Here is an 18995-nt window from a genome sequence, read left to right on the forward strand (position 1 = left end):
CAACCCCCGTTGGAACAGGTAAAGGGGTTTGTGACCCCCGCCCCGGTCACACCGTGAGAAAATAAAATTCATCAAACTATGAACAAATAATGTCACTCTGGTAAAATAGCACATAATAAAACATTAGATTATATGCTAATGAAATATGTATATTTTATTCAAATGATCTGGCGACCCCCGGGTTGAGAACCACTGCTCTGTAACAGAGGAGGGGTGGGGGGAGTCGCCTTCACTTCTGTTCTTCTGAATTTGTGTTCGCTTTTCACAATCTCATCACATTCTCACATTTGCAAACAGAAACAGGAGACAAACAGTGTATTCAAGATTATTTTAATATTATTAATATGTATACTTTAGGCTTTAGAAATATAACTATCAATGACAAAACTTCCACTGGAGTAATGGTAAGTTTGCTTTAGGCCCCATCAAATTAATTACATTATACACATTATGATACAGAGCAGATCTGAATCTGAAATCATATTAAAATAAATGCTCAATAGATAAAGGTTTAATCTTTGCCTACTGTTAGCCATCTGTGAGTTCTGACACACCCAAACACGTAAAGCCTTTTTCTAATAAACTTATTAAGTGCAAATATTTTAAAAAGACTATCATTGCAGCGTCCAGCTTTCCAAGGTTCAGAATCCAAGAGCTGAGGAAGCTCCAGCCGAGTGCCAGGCCGTCCTCAACCCTCCATTCTGTGGGAGCAGTTAGAAAACACAACTAAATCAGTGCAAGGAGGAGGAGACAGTGTCGTGTCCTGACAGACGCCATAGGTACCACACTGGCCCAGTCCGGCTCAGCAGGAAGTCACTTTAAACATTTGGTTTGAACCCAGGGCATAGCCTCGGATTTGGATTTTATGATTGTTCGATTATAAATTCCCCAACATGTGTCGGGGCTGACGCACTGTGGGCACTAACAGGTGTTTCTCTCTGAGCCACTGCGGTACCTAGAACAGCACTGACCGCACGTTACAAACGTTATCATCTCAACACAGCTGGAGTCCAATAAGCCACAGAGAACAGTCAGGTCGGTCTTTGAAAACTCTAAAAAGGGTTAGATCTCCAGAGAAAAGGGCACGGTTGTCTTGCTTCCTCTAGGCCGAGTGAGTGAGAACCAAAAGTGGAGACAACTCAAAGGGAGGAGAAGGGTAAACCAACAGAAAAACAAAAACGACTTGCAATGCTTGCAGGTGAAGAGCAGCTCGGACTCTGGGGTGCAGGGCTTTCTTTAGCAGCAGATTTATTTGTTGTGGCTATACTACTGTTCCACTGGGAGAGCTGGCTTGGTTTTGGGATGACAATAAACCCTGGAAAAAGGAAAAAACAAAGGAGATTTGCGTTGGGAAAGAGTCACATACTGGAGCAACAAAAATGAACGAAAAAAATCAAGCAACAAACAGCTGAGTAAAGAGTTAGCCTGCAGCTAGAGTGTGTGCACAGCAGAGCAGGAGGCTGGAGGAGCAGAGGCTAAAGCCCAGTCTGATCTGACAGTGTATGAAGGCACAGTGAAGCTAAACCTCAGGAAATGTTACCCACTTACATGGAGACACAAGGGATTTCAGAAGACACAAGCAGCATCTATGAAGTTCACAACAGATTCCTATTGGATGAATAACCAAAAGTACAAGTTTATACCAGATGAACCAAAGGAAGTGGTTCTTTTAATACTATTTTCTTTTGCCTATTTTGTTTTGGTGATCAACACTACAATCCCATTCGATTGTGTCTGATCTGTGCTAAGACACAAGGGCCTCATTCAGCACACGTTCTTACGCACACATTTGCTCTAACACAGGGTTTTGGCACTCACAGTCAGGAGGACAAACAAACCAGTCTCCAGGTCTCCCGATATTCAATCTTTTAGAAATTAATTCCAGAAAACATGTGAATAAAATGATGATAAAGTACAAATAAAGGGGGCGTGGTCTGGCCAAGGGGAAGGAAGTATGTTTTGGAAGTCACAGTTTCTCACTCTTTAGCTGTTGAGTCTAAATGGGGCCATACGGAACATGAAGTATCATGTTATTAATCTGTGTTCTTCATGTTATATCGTGGGCTGTTGAACCACAGAAAACTATATTCATAATTCAGCATTTGTTAAAGTAGTTTTGGAGTAATTATAAAAAGTTTTCTCCTTTGTTTTCTCTCAACTGCTTCAAACATGACCATATATGGGCAATTCCAGAGCCGCCATCTGTCTCTATACCCTGCTTATTTAGAAATGAGTTGGAAACACTTAAAGTACTAATGTATCACAGCTACAACATTTCTTGCAAACTCTGTTTACACACTTGTGTTACTTTTGGAGTTTTCTTGGCCTTATGCTAATTAGTCCTGACACGCACATGCTTCCAACTTGGCATTCACCAACCTCAGACACGCTGTGAAGGAGAATGTGTGGTGAGTCTGGCGCTGACGGTGGATTTCAAGACGTTTTGTAAGGAGATGTTCATGAATGAGGCCCATAATGAAGGCAAAAAAGATGATGTCAAAGTTTAATACTAGTGATGTGAAATAGCCTGACCTTTTCCATCTGTGTGAAAGATTTGCGTTTGCTCTTCTCAATTCAAACTAAATGCAAATCAACACATAATTCTCAGATATAAAAGTAATCTTCCAGAGAGCTACACTTGAGTGATGGCACAGCCAGTATACGGTCACATGCCTGGATTTGGCAGAGTATAAGAGGAAGTGTGAAAGGGGAACATTGGGGAGCAGGAGACAGATCAACCTTTCTTTAGCTGCTACTATAGGACACACCCCGCCTCAACACTAGCCCCAGTAACGCCTGCTGCAGTGTCTTCCTTAAAAGCTTAAGTCCTCTGAAACCTGCTCCTGCTGTTCCTCCGCTACATGTTATCAGTCTTCTCATGTTAAAAAGAACTTACCACTTTGCCTGGCCTGGCCCATGTGCAAATAAATCCCTCTTGACATGCAGTCACTAAACAGTCCTCTAAAAATATGAGTACGGTCAGTCTCTCGTGTGCTATCTTTTTACAGATGAGGGGCTCGAGCAGGGGCACGTCCTCCATGCGCGGGCACAGCAGCGTGCCCAGAGTCTTGGCCGGGTCCGTTTTGCTCTTGGTCAGCAGGTTGAGCTTGTCGCTGCTCTTGCTGCTGATGTGGCCCATGCTGTGGTTGCGTTTGTGGTCCTTGTCGTGGCGCTCCTTGCGGTCGTGCAGTGACAGCGTGGCAAACTTGCTGACGCCTGTAGCGATGGCGCTGTCCATGATGCCGCTGCCCCCGCTGGGCTTGTTGCTGCTGTTGGCCGTGGCGGTGTTGTTGGCAGAGTGCGGTAGACTGTTGGAGCGCGGTAAGGAGCTGGACACGGAGTTGACCCCGGGCGTGTTGGCACCACTGTTGTTTCCGTTGGTAGTGTTAGTGGTCGTGATGACGGGAGCGCCCGGCGGGGGGCTGCTGGCATTCATCACATTAGTGTGAGTTCGTGTCCGTGAGAGGGGCAGGTGGGGGAAAAGGATGTCCTCTGTTAGGTCCCAGAGGCACAGCTGAGTGTCCTGCCCCACTGAGCCGAAGCGGTAGGTGACGCTGACGGGCCGGCTGTCCGTGGAGTTGCGTTTGGACAGGCGCGACTGCGTGCTATTGGCCCGGTCTCGGCCAAAGTGAATCATCTGGTCCTGGAAGTCTTCGTCACTGCCGCTGAACTCCATGGGTTCGCTTTCCTCAACACTGGTGGTGTAGTGGTCAAAGGCCACCACACTCACCCAAGATTTATGTCCGTGCCCTCGGGCAATCACCCTACAGTCCAAGAATGACCACACAGTCACAAGGTCATCCTCTCCGCCCGCCACTATGTACTTCCCATCAGGACTCCAGCACACGCACAACAAGCCCCCGAAGTAGCTCTTCATGGTTCCGTGCAGCTCCACCGCGTCAAAGTTAAACACCCGGAGGAAGCCGTCCTGACTGACACAAGCCAGGAACTTCCCGTCCGGGGAGAAGGCAAACTCGTTGAGGGCCCCCTCCCCCACAGTCCACTTGAGGAGAGGGTTTCGGGTGGATTTGCTCTTACACGTGTGCACAGAGTAGTTCTCTCCCTGCTTGAGCAGCTGATAGTGTGGGGCTGTGGTCCCACAGGTGTGCTCCACGTTGTAAAGGTACAGGTTTCCACTGGCATGGGACACCAAGAACAGGCTCTCGGAGCCCGGGACCCACTTCACACAGGTCACCCGCGACTTGTCTATTAGCCTCTACAGAAGAGAAACAAATATCAGAACAATGTTCCACTGCAGCTGGTGGGACAGAACTCAAAGCCATACCTCTTCATTGAAGAGCTTGCTGGTCTCCTTCTTGATAGGGTCGATGAGCTGGACCTGTCCTGCAGAAAAGCCCACGAGCAGAGACACGCTCTCAGCAGTCGCCGTCAGGTGGTTGAAGTCATGGCAGGTGGGCTGTGTTCCCTTGTAGATGCGCTTGTCTATGGGTTTACTCAAGTCTGCCGCCTGGAACAGAACAAACATGTGAGCACACAGAACATCTGTGGGAATTATAAACACTGGTGAAAACGGTGTTGCCAGAAACTAAATGCTGATCTGGTGCCAGGCCCACACCGTAGAAGAGGAGATAACTATTACAACTGTAAGTGTTAATCATTTACAGTCCAAGGTACAAGGCAACTCATAAAGAAAGGAATATCTCATCCAAACTCCGGCCATAAACTCAGATCAGCGGTCAGGGCAAACCCAAGTTTGACACGTTTTATTTAACAGAGGCCAATAATAACATATTGTGGCTCTGTGAAAGTCTGTTGTGGGTCTATTCAAATCTGTTGCGTTTTCCCTCGATCTTGCTGCCACGAATGGTGCACATGCATATCTGAATGTGAGCAAAGAAGACAGAAGACAATGACAAAGTAGAAGTCAGCTGATCTGGTGCTCTGCTGAATGTAAAGTCAGCACTGTGGCTTCTGATTGATTTATAACGCTTTGTGATATATTTAATAAAAGACTGGCATTGACATGTTTAAAGCTGCACTGACTCATCCTTTCGCATAATAAACAAAATATAACACAAGTATTTCATTAGTGGATCTTGTTATGATGAAAACTACATTAAAACTGAGCAGGCCTGACTCTAAATCAGATCAGCACACAGGTGACTACAGGTAGCCACCAATTAGATACTCTTACAAAGTGCATATTGTGATAATCGGCTTTAAAAGCAGCAATATGGTGTTTAGGTGAGCATTAAAGCACATTTGATACTGGCATGTTTATGTTCTGAGATACAGCAGGTTGTGACGATCCGCTTTCGTTGTGATACAGATCATGATACTTAGGGGCCGATATGACACGTATTGTGACACTTTTGTGATGTGTCCTAGTTATAAACCAAATGCCACTTGACATTACCACCACCACATGTAGGTTTAACATAAAGTCTGAAGTCTGTTGCTGAAGAAACATAATATTTAGTATCGAAAGTATTGATACTTTGATCAAGTATCGATATTTGGTATTGCGGCAAAGGCGTATTGTGATATATCGCAGAACATGTGCGCAGACGTAAACAGTCCATAGTAACTCGGTGTTGTCCATAGCTAGCCTGGCATGTTTCCAGTAGCTGAGGATGTTGGGTGAACATTTCAGGTTAAGTTCGCTCGTACATATCGTACAAAGATCATCATCCACTGGCTCGAAACGTAGAAGCTACCAGAGTGTGTCCACAGGTGCTAACTCCTAGCTGTCACTGTCAGCTGCTTCAGACCAGACTGCTTTACACCGGACAGCAGACGATAACACCACTGCAATGCTAATGTAGCGACAAGGATGTGCTTCAAGAGTTTAGCAAACACAGACCAGTGCCTGGAAAACACATTTGATTAGCTGCCGTTAGCTGCTAGCCCTGGGTAGCTCACTAGTAAAGCAGAGGCGCTAGCTCCACCGATGCTAACTAGCTGTCAGCTCATGTCAAAGTCAAGCACCTGTCTGAGTTATTGACCAGAGCCGATCGCACGTCCACGTGACAGCAGGCTGAGACTGTGAGCTGAAGTCTGTGGTGAGGAAGCTGAAGCGAACAGCCTGAAGCACGTACCTTCCTGACGCCTTTGTAGATGTAGAAGTAGAGCTCTCGGCCCACATTGAAGCAGATCCGGTCGCCGTTGCCCGACTGGTCGTTGACGTTGACGAAGGAGACCTTGACGGGGTTGGATCCCTGCGAGTTGAAAGGCACCCGGTTGGGGCGGCTGTATTCGGAGTGCGTGAGGAGTTTGTAGACGCCTTCCCTGGTGGTGAACTGAGTTTTGATTTCGTTCATCTCCTTCCCTCCTCCCTCCGCCGCCATCTTTGAAATTAACATTCATCCCTGTGCCCCCCCCCCAGGCCGGAAGTGACGAAAGAGGAGCCCCGGAGCACGAGACCCGCGGAGCCAATCGGAGCCAGTGCATCGCTCTTGTCTCATGTTTTCATGTTTATCTATTTATTTGATTTACCGCCACAGGATTCATTATTTTGTGATGGTTCAAATACAACTAGCTAACTACCTAAATTAATAACGAACCAAACAGTGACTGGAGGGTCGAGTATATTTATATAGTTATTTATTCATATGGGTACTTTTAAATATGTTTCAAATACGAATATGTTTTAAATACTGGTGAAACACAAAACATCAAATCTTTCATATATATATTTATTTATCTATATTTATGCACTGCTGCTACTTTATTGTATTGTTTATTATAATTATTATAATAATGTCACATGCCTGTCACATTCTTAAAAAGCAGTTTCCGAGTATTGTTTATGTATAAATAATTAATATATTAATATATTATTATTATTATTATTATTATTATTATTATTATTATTATTATTATTATCATTATTATTATTATTATTATTATTGTCTATGTTTTGATGCTCAGTAGCTCCCTCTAGTGATCATTTTACAAACTGATAACTGGCACTAAAACAACTACGAACGGAAAAGTTAGGCAAGCAATGTCGTCATACTGAGAGACTATTTATCAGTAATATTTATTCACTTCATTCATTTATTTTTATCGGTGACCTTTTTTATTTGGAAGCATCTGAGAACAGCTGACGGTACTTTGAAAATCTCGCGTCAGGTTTGAGCGGTGTTTCTGCATGTGGCTCCTGGTCCGCATGGCCAGCCTCTGCCTCTGCTACGCTCCAAAACCCCTGTCCCAGATGTCCTCATGGCAGGCCGAAGACGCAGGCGGCTGGGTAGGGGTATATACTGCACTGGCTTTGTGTTTAAAATAATAAACAAAGCGTTGCAGTTCCATGCATCCTCAATATGTCTCTGTTTCCTTAGATTCCAGTGGCAGACATGCCCCCAACAATATGGACCACTTGGCCTTCAAGTATACGGTGAGAATTGACAATTATTGTATTCCGTCAATCAGTTAATTTCGGCTGTTTGTTCATTATTTTTCATATTGTTTATTGATTTTTTGTTTGGGGTCTATTTGCTAATTTATGAAAATAGAAATGCCTGCATGTAAAATAGCTTTGTGGAGGTTGAGAGGTTAACTAAAGAGGCGACTGCTGCATTGCCAAAGTCATGAGTGGCACCTAAAGCTTTGAGTGTTTGCTCAGGCTAACAAGGAGAACGATTCATAAATGAGATCCGCTCAAACCTGCCACATTAGAGCGTCTTCTGAACCCTGTAGTGACCGTCTGTGCTCTGGTCCAGGAGATGTGTAAGGTGGAGTCCAGCACTGACTCCGAGTCTGAGGTCAGCCCCAGGTGGTCCGACACCAGCACCATGGTAGGTCTCTGTGGCACAGCCCTTTTTCCTTTTGCACATCTCACATTTTACATTTGAATGTTTTCAACACATCTGTTTTTGTAGTGTCTGCAAATCCCCCCATTTGAGCTGGGCCATGTGGCAAAAACAAAAGTTATCACAGTGCAGCTGATATTGCGGGGTGAGGCTGGAAATGTGGAAAATACTGTCAATTAGGGCTGCACAATATATCGCACAACATATCGTGTCGCAATATTAGGTGACGCAATATCCGTATCGCAAGAAGCCACAATATATCGCCACATCACTAAAGTCTTCATCTGAGCCCTCATTTTAGTGAACATTTCCTAATTTTGTTCAATTTTAAATTTAAATGGAATGTCGTGTTGAAATGGTTCGGTAAAATATTGCACCACTGTATATATTTCAAGTTACTTCAATATTGTGTAGCCCTGCTGACAGTAGGAATAGGCCTCCGTTTGTATCTGTCTGGTCTTCTATCACGTAAACACAGCACAGACGGCGTTAGCATTTAGCCTCTATAGCTCCAAACCAGGTGAAGATAGAAGCCGCCAAGCTGTTACACTTCAAAAGTATAATTACACAAAATTAAACAATGGATTTTCTATATAAACGGGGATAAACGGGGGAATTATATTGTAGGCGTAATAATACCAGGAGTAACTCGAAATTTGCGCAGTAATATCTTCATTGTCCTGTGTGGACAGCAAACTACTCTGCAATCTCTGCAAATAAGAACATGTCGGGAGTTGTCAGGTGACTCGCCCTCCTGCCCCTCGTCCTCAGTGCCAGCAGTTTGGTAATAGCTTCTGGTTTCCTTTGAAAGGGTTTGCAATGTTTTGCCTTTTTATGGAGTTTTCTCACTCCACACCTCCCTAACTCTCTCTACACCTCCCTTACTCTCTCTCTACACCTCCCTAACTCTCTCTACACTTCCCTTACTCTCTCTACACTTCCCTTACTCTCTCTACACCTCCATAACTCTCTCTACACCTCCCTTACTCTCTTTCTACACTTCCCTTACTCTCTCTACACCTCCCTAACTCTCTCTACACTTCCCTTACTCTCTCTACACCTCCCTAACTCTCTCTACACCTCCCTTACTCTCTCTCTACACCTCCCTAACTCTCTCTACACTTCCCTTACTCTCTCTACACTTCCCTTACTCTCTCTACACCTCCATAACTCTCTTTCTACACTTCCCTAACTCTCTCTCTCCACACCTCCCTTACTCACTCTACACCTCCCTTACTCTCTCTACACCTCTATAACTCTCTCTACACCTCCCTTACTCTCTTTCTACACTTCCCTTACTCTCTCTACACCTCCCTAACTCTCTCTACACTTCCCTTACTCTCTCTACACCTCCCTAACTCTCTCTACACCTCCCTTACTCTCTCTCTACACCTCCCTAACTCTCTCTACACTTCCCTTACTCTCTCTACACTTCCCTTACTCTCTCTACACCTCCATAACTCTCTTTCTACACTTCCCTAACTCTCTCTCTCCACACCTCCCTTACTCACTCTACACCTCCCTTACTCTCTCTACACCTCCCTTACTCTCTCTACACCTCCCTAACTCTCTCTACACCTCCCTTACTCTCTCTACACCTCCATAACTCTCTTTCTACACTTCCCTAACTCTCTCTCTCCACACCTCCCTTACTCACTCTACACCTCCCTTACTCTCTCCACACCTCCCTTACTCTCTCTACACCTCCCTTACTCTCTTTCTACACTTCCCTAACTCTCTCTTTCCACACCTCCCTTACTCACTCTACACCTCCCTTACTCACTCTACACCTCCCTTACTCACTCTACACCTCCCTTACTCTCTCTACACCTCCCTTACTCTCTCTACACCTCCCTTACTCTCTCTACACCTCCATAACTCTTTCTACACTTCCCTAACTCTCTCTTTCCACACCTCCCTTACTCACTCTACACCTCCCTAACTCTTTTTCTACACCTCCCTTACTCACTCTACACCTCCCTTACTCACTCTACACCTCCCTAACTCTTTTTCTACACCTCCCTTACTCACTCTACACCTCCCTTACTCACTCTACACCTCCCTAACTCTTTCTACACCTCCCTTACGCTCTTTCTACACTTCCCTTACTCATTCTACACCTCCCTTACTCTCTCTACACCTCTATAACTCTCTTTCCACACCTCCCTTACTCACTCTACACCTCCCTTACTCTCTCTACGCCTCCCTTACTCTCTCTACACCTCCCTTACTCTCTCTACACCTCCCTTACTCTCTCTACACCTCCATAACTCTCTTTCTACACCTCCCTTACTCTCTTTCTACACTTCCCTTACTCATTCTACACCTCCCTTACTCTCTCTACACCTCTATAACTCTCTTTCTACACCTCCCTTACTCTCTCTACACCTCCCTTACTCACTCTACACCTCCCTTACTCTCTCTACACCTCCCTTACTCTCTCTACACCTCCCTTACTCACTCTACACCTCCCTTACTCTTTCTACACCTCCATAACTCTTTCTACACCTCCATAACTCTTTTTCTACACTTCCCTTACTCATTCTACACCTCCCTTACTCTCTTTCTACACTTCCCTTACTCATTCTACACCTCCCTAACTCTCTCTACACCTCCCTAACTCCCTTTACACCTCCCTAACTCTCTCTACACCTCCCTTACTCTCTCTACACCTCCCTACCTCTCTTTCTACACCTCCATAACTCTTTCTACACCTCCCTTACTCTCTTTCTACACTTCCCTTACTCACTCTACACCTCCCTTACTCTCTCTACACCTCTATAACTCTCTTTCTACACCTCCCTTACTCTCTCTACTCCTCCCTTACTCTCTCTACACCTCCATAACTCTCTTTCTACACCTCCATAACTCTCTTTCTACACCTCCCTTACTCACTCTACACCTCCCTTACTCTCTCTACACCTCCATAACTCTCTTTCTACACCTCCATAACTCTCTTTCTACACCTCCCTTACTCTCTCTACACCTCCCTAACTCTCTCTACACCTCCATAACTCTCTTTCTACACTTCCCTAACTCTCTCTCTCCACACCTCCCTTACTCACTCTACACCTCCCTTACTCTCTCCACACCTCCCTTACTCTCTCTACACCTCCCTTACTCTCGCTACACCTCCATAACTCTCTTTCTACACTTCCCTAACTCTCTCTTTCCACACCTCCCTTACTCACTCTACACTTCCCTTACTCTCTCTACACCTCCCTTACTCTCTCTACACCTCCATAACTCTCTTTCTACACTTCCCTAACTCTCTCTTTCCACACCTCCCTTACTCACTCTACACCTCCCTAACTCTTTTCTACACCTCCCTTACTCACTCTACACCTCCCTTACTCTCTCTACACCTCCATAACTCTCTTTCTACACCTCCCTTACTCTCTTTCTACACTTCCCTTACTCATTCTACACCTCCCTTACTCTCTCTACACCTCTATAACTCTCTTTCCACACCTCCCTTACTCACTCTACACCTCCCTTACTCTCTCTACACCTCCCTTACTCTCTCTACACCTCCCTTACTCTCTCTACACCTCCCTTACTCACTCTACACCTCCCTTACTCACTCTACACCTCCCTTACTCTCTCTACACCTCCCTTACTCTCTCTACACCTCCCTTACTCACTCTACACCTCCCTAACTCTTTTTCTACACCTCCCTTACTCACTCTACACCTCCCTTACTCTCTCTACACCTCCATAACTCTCTCTACACCTCCATAACTCTCTTTCTACACCTCCCTTACTCTCTTTCTACACTTCCCTTACTCATTCTACACCTCCCTTACTCTCTCTACACCTCTATAACTCTCTTTCTACACCTCCCTTACTCTCTCTACACCTCCCTTACTCACTCTACACCTCCCTTACTCTCTCTACACCTCTATAACTCAATTTTTACACCTCCCTTACTCTCTCTACACTTCCCTAACTCTTTTTCTACACCTCCCTTACTCACTCTACACCTCCCTAACTCTTTTTCTACACTTCCCTTACTCATTCTACACCTCCCTTACTCTTTCTACACCTCCATAACTCTTTCTACACCTCCATAACTCTTTCTACACCTCCCTTACTCTCTTTCTACACTTCCCTTACTCATTCTACACCTCCCTTACTCTCTCTACACCTCCATAACTCTTTCTACACCTCCCTTACTCTCTTTCTACACTTCCCTTACTCATTCTACACCTCCCTTACTCACTCTACACCTCCATAACTCTTTCTACACCTCCCTTACTCTCTTTCTACACTTCCCTTACTCATTCTACACCTCCCTTACTCTCTCTACACCTCTATAACTCTCTTTCTACACCTCCCTTACTCTCTCTACACCTCCCTTACTCACTCTACACCTCCCTTACTCTCTCTACACCTCCCTTACTCTCTCTACACCTCCCTAACTCTTTTTCTACACCTCCCTTACTCACTCTACACCTCCCTAACTCTTTTTCTACACTTCCCTTACTCATTCTACACTTCCCTTACTCTTTCTACACCTCCATAACTCTCTTTCTACACCTCCATAACTCTTTCTACACCTCCATAACTCTTTCTACACCTCCCTTACTCTCTTTCTACACTTCCCTTACTCATTCTACACCTCCCTTACTCTCTCTACACCTCTATAACTCTCTTTCTACACCTCCCTTACTCTCTCTACTCCTCCCTTACTCTCTCTACACCTCCATAACTCTCTTTCTACACCTCCCTTACTCACTCTACACCTCCCTTACTCTCTCTACACCTCCATAACTCTCTTTCTACACCTCCCTTACTCACTCTACACCTCCCTTACTCACTCTACACCTCCATAACTCTTTCTACACCTCCCTAACTCTTTTTCTACACCTCCCTTACTCTCTCTACACCTCCATAACTCTCTCTACACCTCCCTAACTCTCTTTCTACACCTCCATAACTCTCTTTCTACACCTCCCTAACTCTCTTTCTACACCTCCCTAACTCTCTTTCTACACCTCCCTTACTCTCTCTACACCTCCATAACTCTTTCTACACCTCCCTTACTCACTCTACACCTCCCTTACTCACTCTACACCTCCATAACTCTCTCTACACCTCCCTAACTCTCTTTCTACACCTCCATAACTCTCTTTCTACACCTCCATAACTCTCTTTCTACACCTCCATAACTCTCTTTCTACACCTCCCTAACTCTCTTTCTACACCTCCCTTACTCTCTCTACACCTCCATAACTCTTTCTACACCTCCCTTACTCTCTTTCTACACCTCCCTTACTCTCTCTACACCTCCCTTACTCATTTTACACCTCCCTTACTCTCTCTACACCTCCCTAACTCTCTCTACACCTCCCTTACTCACTCTACACCTCCCTTACTCTCTCTACACCTCCCTAACTCTCTCTACACCTCCATAACTCTCTTTCTACACCTCCCTTACTCTCTCTACACCTCCCTTACTCTCTATACACCTCCCTTACTCTCTTTCTACACTTCCCTTACTCTCTCTACACTTCCCTTACTCTCTCTACACCTCCCTTACTCTCTCTACACTTCCCTAACTCACTGTGTGCCGAGTTAGCCGTGTGCCGGGTTAGCCGTGTGCCGAGTTAGCCGTGTGCCGAGTTAGCCGTGTGCCGAGTTAGCTGTATGCCGAGTTAGCCGTGTGCCGAGTTAGCCGTGTGCCGAGTTAGCCGTGTGCCGAGTTAGCCGTGTGTGCGCCGAGTTAGCCGTGTGTGCGCCGAGTTAGCCGTGTGTGCGCCGAGTTAGCCGTGTGTGCGCCGAGTTAGCCGTGTGTGCGCCGAGTTAGCCGTGTTTGCGCCGAGTTAGCCGTGTGTGCGCCGAGTTAGCCGTGTGTGCGCCGAGTTAGCCGTGTGTGCGCCGAGTTAGCCGTGTGTGCGCCGAGTTAGCCGTGCCTCGAGTTAGCCGTGCGTCGAGTTAGCCGTGTGTTGAGTGAGTTAGCTGTAGCCGGTTGCCTATTCAGCAAAATGATAAAAGAAGGAATGTAGTTAGCTTGTTCCTGGTCTGTTGGCTCATGTGCTAGCCCAACCTCTCTGCCACTAATCTGAGTTTTTTGTCTTTTGCTCAGGGGTGTGTGAGCAGTGCGCCGGAGAGCGAGTGTGTTCCACGGGCACATCCAATGATGCCTAAAACGGCAGGGAGACATGACTGCTACTCTATGGTAACTTTACAATCTCACCTCACAGCTATGAGCTATCTAACAGAGGGCGGGGTCACTGTCCAGAGGGCGGGGTCACTGTCCAGAGAGGGCGGGGTCACTGTCCAGAGAGGGCGGGGTCACTGTCCAGAGAGGGCGGGGTCACTGTCCAGAGAGGGCGGGGTCACTGTCCAGAGGGCGGGATCACTGTCCAGAGGGCGGGATCACTGTCCAGAGGGCGGGATCACTGTCCAGAGGGCGGGATCACTGTCCAGAGAGGGCGGGGTCACTGTCCAGAGAGAGCGGGGTCACTGTCCAGAGAGGGCGGGGTCACTGTCCAGAGAGGGCGGGGTTACTGTCCAGAGAGGGCGGGGTCACTGTCCAGAGAGGGCGGGGTCACTGTCCAGAGGGCGGGATCACTGTCCAGAGGGCGGGATCACTGTCCAGAGAGGGCGGGGTCACTGTCCAGAGAGGGCGGGGTCACTGTCCAGAGGGCGGGATCACTGTCCAGAGGGCGGGATCACTGTCCAGAGAGGGCGGGGTCACTGTCCAGAGGGCGGGATCACTGTCCAGAGGGCGGGATCACTGTCCAGAGAGGGCGGGGTCACTGTCCAGAGAGAGCGGGGTCACTGTCCAGAGAGGGCGGGGTCACTGTCCAGAGAGGGCGGGGTCACTGTCCAGAGGGCGGGATCACTGTCCAGAGGGCGGGATCACTGTCCAGAGAGGGCGGGGTCACTGTCCAGAGGGCGGGATCACTGTCCAGAGGGCGGGATCACTGTCCAGAGAGGGCGGGGTCACTGTCCAGAGAGAGCGGGGTCACTGTCCAGAGAGGGCGGGGTCACTGTCCAGAGAGGGCGGGGTTACTGTCCAGAGAGGGCGGGGTCACTGTCCAGAGAGGGCGGGGTCACTGTCCAGAGAGGGCGGGGTCACTGTCCAGAGGGCGGGATCACTGTCCAGAGAGGGCGGGACCACTGTCCAGAGAGGGCGGGTTCACTGTCCAGAAGGATTTGATTTGTTGTATTGCTGATATTTCATATTCCACAGCATTAGCCTCACTGGCCAATCACAACATGGCTGCCACGTTTGCCACGACAATGAGCGTCACGTCCTATCTAGAGTTTTATTACAGATTTTGGCTTTTGTGTGAGCAGCATAGCTAAAGTTGTCCATACAAACTCTGGCTTCTGCTTCCTTTCTTCCCAGTTTTTGGACCCGTACGACGGCAGCTCCGAGGATTCCGACGCCTCCATGGACGTCCAGTGCCACAGACGAACTCGGCAAGGCCCTAAAAGTGCAGGCTGCTGGTGCGTGGCCAGGAACAGAAGAGTCGGCCATCCTCCTCATCACCATCTTCCTCATCACCATCTTCCTCATCACCATCCTCCTCATCACCATCCTCCTCATCACCATCCTGCTCCCGACCTGGTTAGAACCATCACCATGGAACCGCTAACCTGCACGGCTTCATATGGCGGCTACTCGGGCCTCGACACAGTGCTGCGCTTCAGCGACCAGGAGGACGCCCCGCACGCACCGTCTTACACAGGTGGGCCACTTTACAGGGCTTATATTCACCGTCTTACACAGGTGGGCCACTTTAAAGGGCTTATATTCACCATCTTACACAGGTGGGACACTTTACAGGGCCGATATTCACCGTCTCACACAGGTGGGACACTTTACAGGGCTTATATTCACCGTCTTACACAGGTGGGCCACTTTAAAGGGCTTATATTCACCGTCTTACACAGGTGGGCCACTTTAAAGGGCTTATATTCACCGTCTTACACAGGTGGGCCACTTTAAAGGGCTTATATTCACCGTCTCACACAGGTGGGACACTTTACAGGGCCGATATTCACCGTCTCACACAGGTGGGACACTTTACAGGGCCGATATTCACCGTCTTACACAGGTGGGACACTTTACAGGGCCGATATTCACCGTCTCACACAGGTGGGACACTTTACAGGGCCGATATTCACCATCTTACACAGGTGGGCCACTTTAAAGGGCTCATATTCACCATCTTACACAGGTGGGCCACTTTAAAGGGCTTACATTCACCATCTTACACAGGTGGGCTTCTTTAAAGGGCTCATATTCACCGTCTTACACAGGTGGGCCACTTTAAAGGGCTCATATTCACCGTCTTACACAGGTGGGCCACTTTAAAGGGCTCATATTCACCGTCTTACACAGGTGGGCCACTTTAAAGGGCCGATATTCACCGTCTCACACAGGTGGGCCACTTTAAAGGGCTCATATTCACCGTCTTACACAGGTGGGCCACTTTAAAGGGCCGATATTCACCATCTTACACAGGTGGGCCACTTTAAAGGGTCGATATTCACCATCTTACACAGGTGGGCCACTTTAAAGGGCTCATATTCACCATCTTACACAGGTGGGCCACTTTAAAGGGCTTATATTCACCATCTTTCACAGGTGGGCCACTTTAAAGGGCCGATATTCACCATCTTACACAGGTGGGCCACTTTAAAGGGCTTATATTCACCATCTTACACAGGTGGGCCACTTTAAAGGGTCGATATTCACCATCTTACACAGGTGGGCCACTTTAAAGGGCTTATATTCACCATCTTACACAGGTGGGCCACTTTAAAGGGCTTATATTCACCATCTTACACAGGTGGGCCACTTTAAAGGGCTCATATTCACCGTCTTACACAGGTGGGCCACTTTAAAGGGCTCATATTCACCGTCTTACACAGGTGGGCCACTTTAAAGGGCTTATCAAAGTGTGGCTTTAAGCAGATCAGTCTTGTGACCATTAAAGGGGGGGTATTATGCAAAATGGACTTTTTCAAGCTTTACATCATGTTATTAAGTAATTCCCTCATTAAAAACATGCCTGAAGTGTTGCCTTAGCACATTCACGTATTTTCGAGTAATCTGTAGAAACTCTGATGGCGGCCATTTTAGGGATAAAACGCCTGATTCCTTCAGGAAACGCCCTCGACCTCCAGGATACGCCTCCGACCTTTCGTCACCAGCCGAGTAACCAACCACTGCTCCTCAGCAGAACCCCCTCCCCACAGTGTCTAGCCCTAAGATGTAAACAGTCATCATGGAGGATTTGCTTCATGTGTTGTGAACCGGAGTTACAGCAGTTCTGAAACTTTTACAAAGACACACATCAGTGTTTCTGTTACCGAAACACCCAGGATTAAAACCGGTGACAAGAACACTTATTTCAGTGTCTGGTTCTGCGCTGGGCCTTGATGATGCACAGAGCCTCCGGAGAAAGCTAATGCTAAGCTAAACCTCGAGTCATCACGTGAAAACGAGAAATATGCACAAATAAAGTCAATAAAAGCACCACACACATAAAGAATCGTTTAACAATGATCACACACGGAGCCAGGCTTGTTGATTTGGAAGTTTATTGCTCACATTTCATCTACAATGGGTCATAGCCGAGTGGTTTTCTCCCGGAGCTAACAAGCTAGCCGCGACAAGCTAACGGGAAAATTCACTGAATACAAGCAGCATATTATGCATTGAAAACGTCACTAAACAGGCAACTGCTTGAAGCAGCCTTTATGATGATCACACACGGAGCCTGGCTTGTTGATTTCGTAGTTTATTTCTCACATTTCATCTACAGTGAGTCGTAGCCAAGTGGTTTCTCCCGGAGCTAAGGCACTATTAGCCGCGACAAGCTAACAACCTTCACCTTCACAACATTCATTGAAAACAGGCAGCATATTATGAACAAATAACATCAATAAAGCAGCAACTACTCAAAGCAGCCTTTACGATGATCACACAATGAGCCTGGCTTTACACATTTGTGGTTTATTGCAGACTTTTCATCAACAATGAGCTGTAGTCGATTATAACAAGCTAACGGGTAAACTCGAAAAACCATTGTCCACCTGCACAGATAATGTCCGTCTTTTGAATGGTATGGGCTCCTGCAGATCCTGGTGTCGTCCATGGGGGTATAGTTAGAGATCCATAGGGCAGATCCTAAGAGAGAGCCTCCAAACAGCAGTTATTTTTCAGGCAAAAGCCCCGTCCAAGCGTCCGGTGTGGAAGGTTCGTCTCCAAATAATATCCTGTGTGGCCATTGTTCACAAAGTGATAAACAGTAGCTCTTTTCCAACAATAAAAATTAAAATGCACCGATCGTAGTTTCAATACAGTTGAGACAACGAGCGGAGTGTTGTTGTGATGCCACAGACAGCGTGTGGAGGGGGCGTGTCGCAAAGGGTCAGAGGTTCTTAAAGAGACAGGGGCCTATTTCAAGTCATTTGCCAACGCCATTTTGAAAAAGCAATTTTATACAAGGCAGTTATTCTAATTTACTGCATTTACAGACCAACAGAAGGTTTGGTCATCATTGTAGTGTGCCATAGACTGGTGCTATGTGGCTGAAAAAAGCATAATACCCCCTCTTTAAGTGACTCTTATACTTTTCTTGTTCACATTTCTGTTCCATTGTTTGTTATACATTCTGTATTTCTGTGTCTGCCTATAGGGACTACAGATACGCCCTGCGACTACAGTCTGGCATGTTTATCTTCTGTTTTTGTTTCAGTTTCAGTGCAGATGTTCATAAATGTGCATTGTCCCATCGAATAAATAATTAAATAAATAAAGCGCTGCACGGTTTGGGAAAAGCCTCTGAAGTGCCGTGACGCGCCACTCCATTGTGTGTTGAAATCTCACATGGACGAGGCGTGTACTGGCCTTCACTGGTCTAATGCCTTTTCTTACCACCAGATGGCGCCTGTACAATTTAGTCTACAAACACAGTGTGATACTGATATATAGAGACGTGAGCATTAATTTAATTAGATTCACTGTAAAGCGTAAAATGTCATGTAAAGACTAACTGCTCAAAGGGTCGGGATGTTTTACATTTTTAAGGTTTGAGAGCATTACCTCGTTGTGTGACTGTATACGTGATGACCGCGGGGGATAATTGTAGCCTCGTTAATGAACATCATGATGATGTGTCATAGCCTGTGTTCTGGATGTGATGTGAGGTGATGACTGAAGGATTATTTGCACTGTGTACAGTGCTTCTCGAA

General features: G+C 46.7%; 1 protein-coding gene across 1 annotated transcript; it reads right to left on the reverse strand.

Moving 5' to 3' along the window:
- Window positions 1–982: 982 nt before the first annotated feature.
- On the reverse strand, window positions 983–6326 carry wdr20a (WD repeat domain 20a). The gene is made up of 4 exons (XM_079573749.1): window positions 6060–6326; window positions 4286–4468; window positions 2897–4216; window positions 983–1315 (listed from the first exon to the last, which is right to left on the reverse strand). Exons 1-4 carry the CDS (start codon window positions 6321–6323, stop codon window positions 1262–1264), a joined length of 1821 nt encoding a protein of 606 aa, XP_079429875.1. The 5' UTR covers window positions 6324–6326; the 3' UTR covers window positions 983–1261.
- Between the last annotated feature and the right edge of the window lie 12669 nt (window positions 6327–18995).

The sequence above is a fragment of the Gobius niger genome (assembly GCF_951799975.1).
Source record: "Gobius niger genome assembly, chromosome: 16".
NCBI classification, from domain to species: Eukaryota; Metazoa; Chordata; class Actinopteri; order Gobiiformes; family Gobiidae; genus Gobius; species Gobius niger.

What these genes read in the sequence shown, in the direction of transcription:
- wdr20a (XM_079573749.1), bottom strand. Translation starts at nt 6,323, where the DNA reads ATGTTAATTTCAAAGATGGCGGCGGAGGGAGGAGGGAAGGAGATGAAC. An exon ending in TCTACAAAGGCGTCAGGAAG is followed by an intron (nt 4,469 to 6,059) that starts GTACGTGCTTCA and finishes GTTCTGTTCCAG; the next exon opens with GCGGCAGACTTGAGTAAACC. An exon ending in GCAAGCTCTTCAATGAAGAG is followed by an intron (nt 4,217 to 4,285) that starts GTATGGCTTTGA and finishes TCTCTTCTGTAG; the next exon opens with AGGCTAATAGACAAGTCGCG.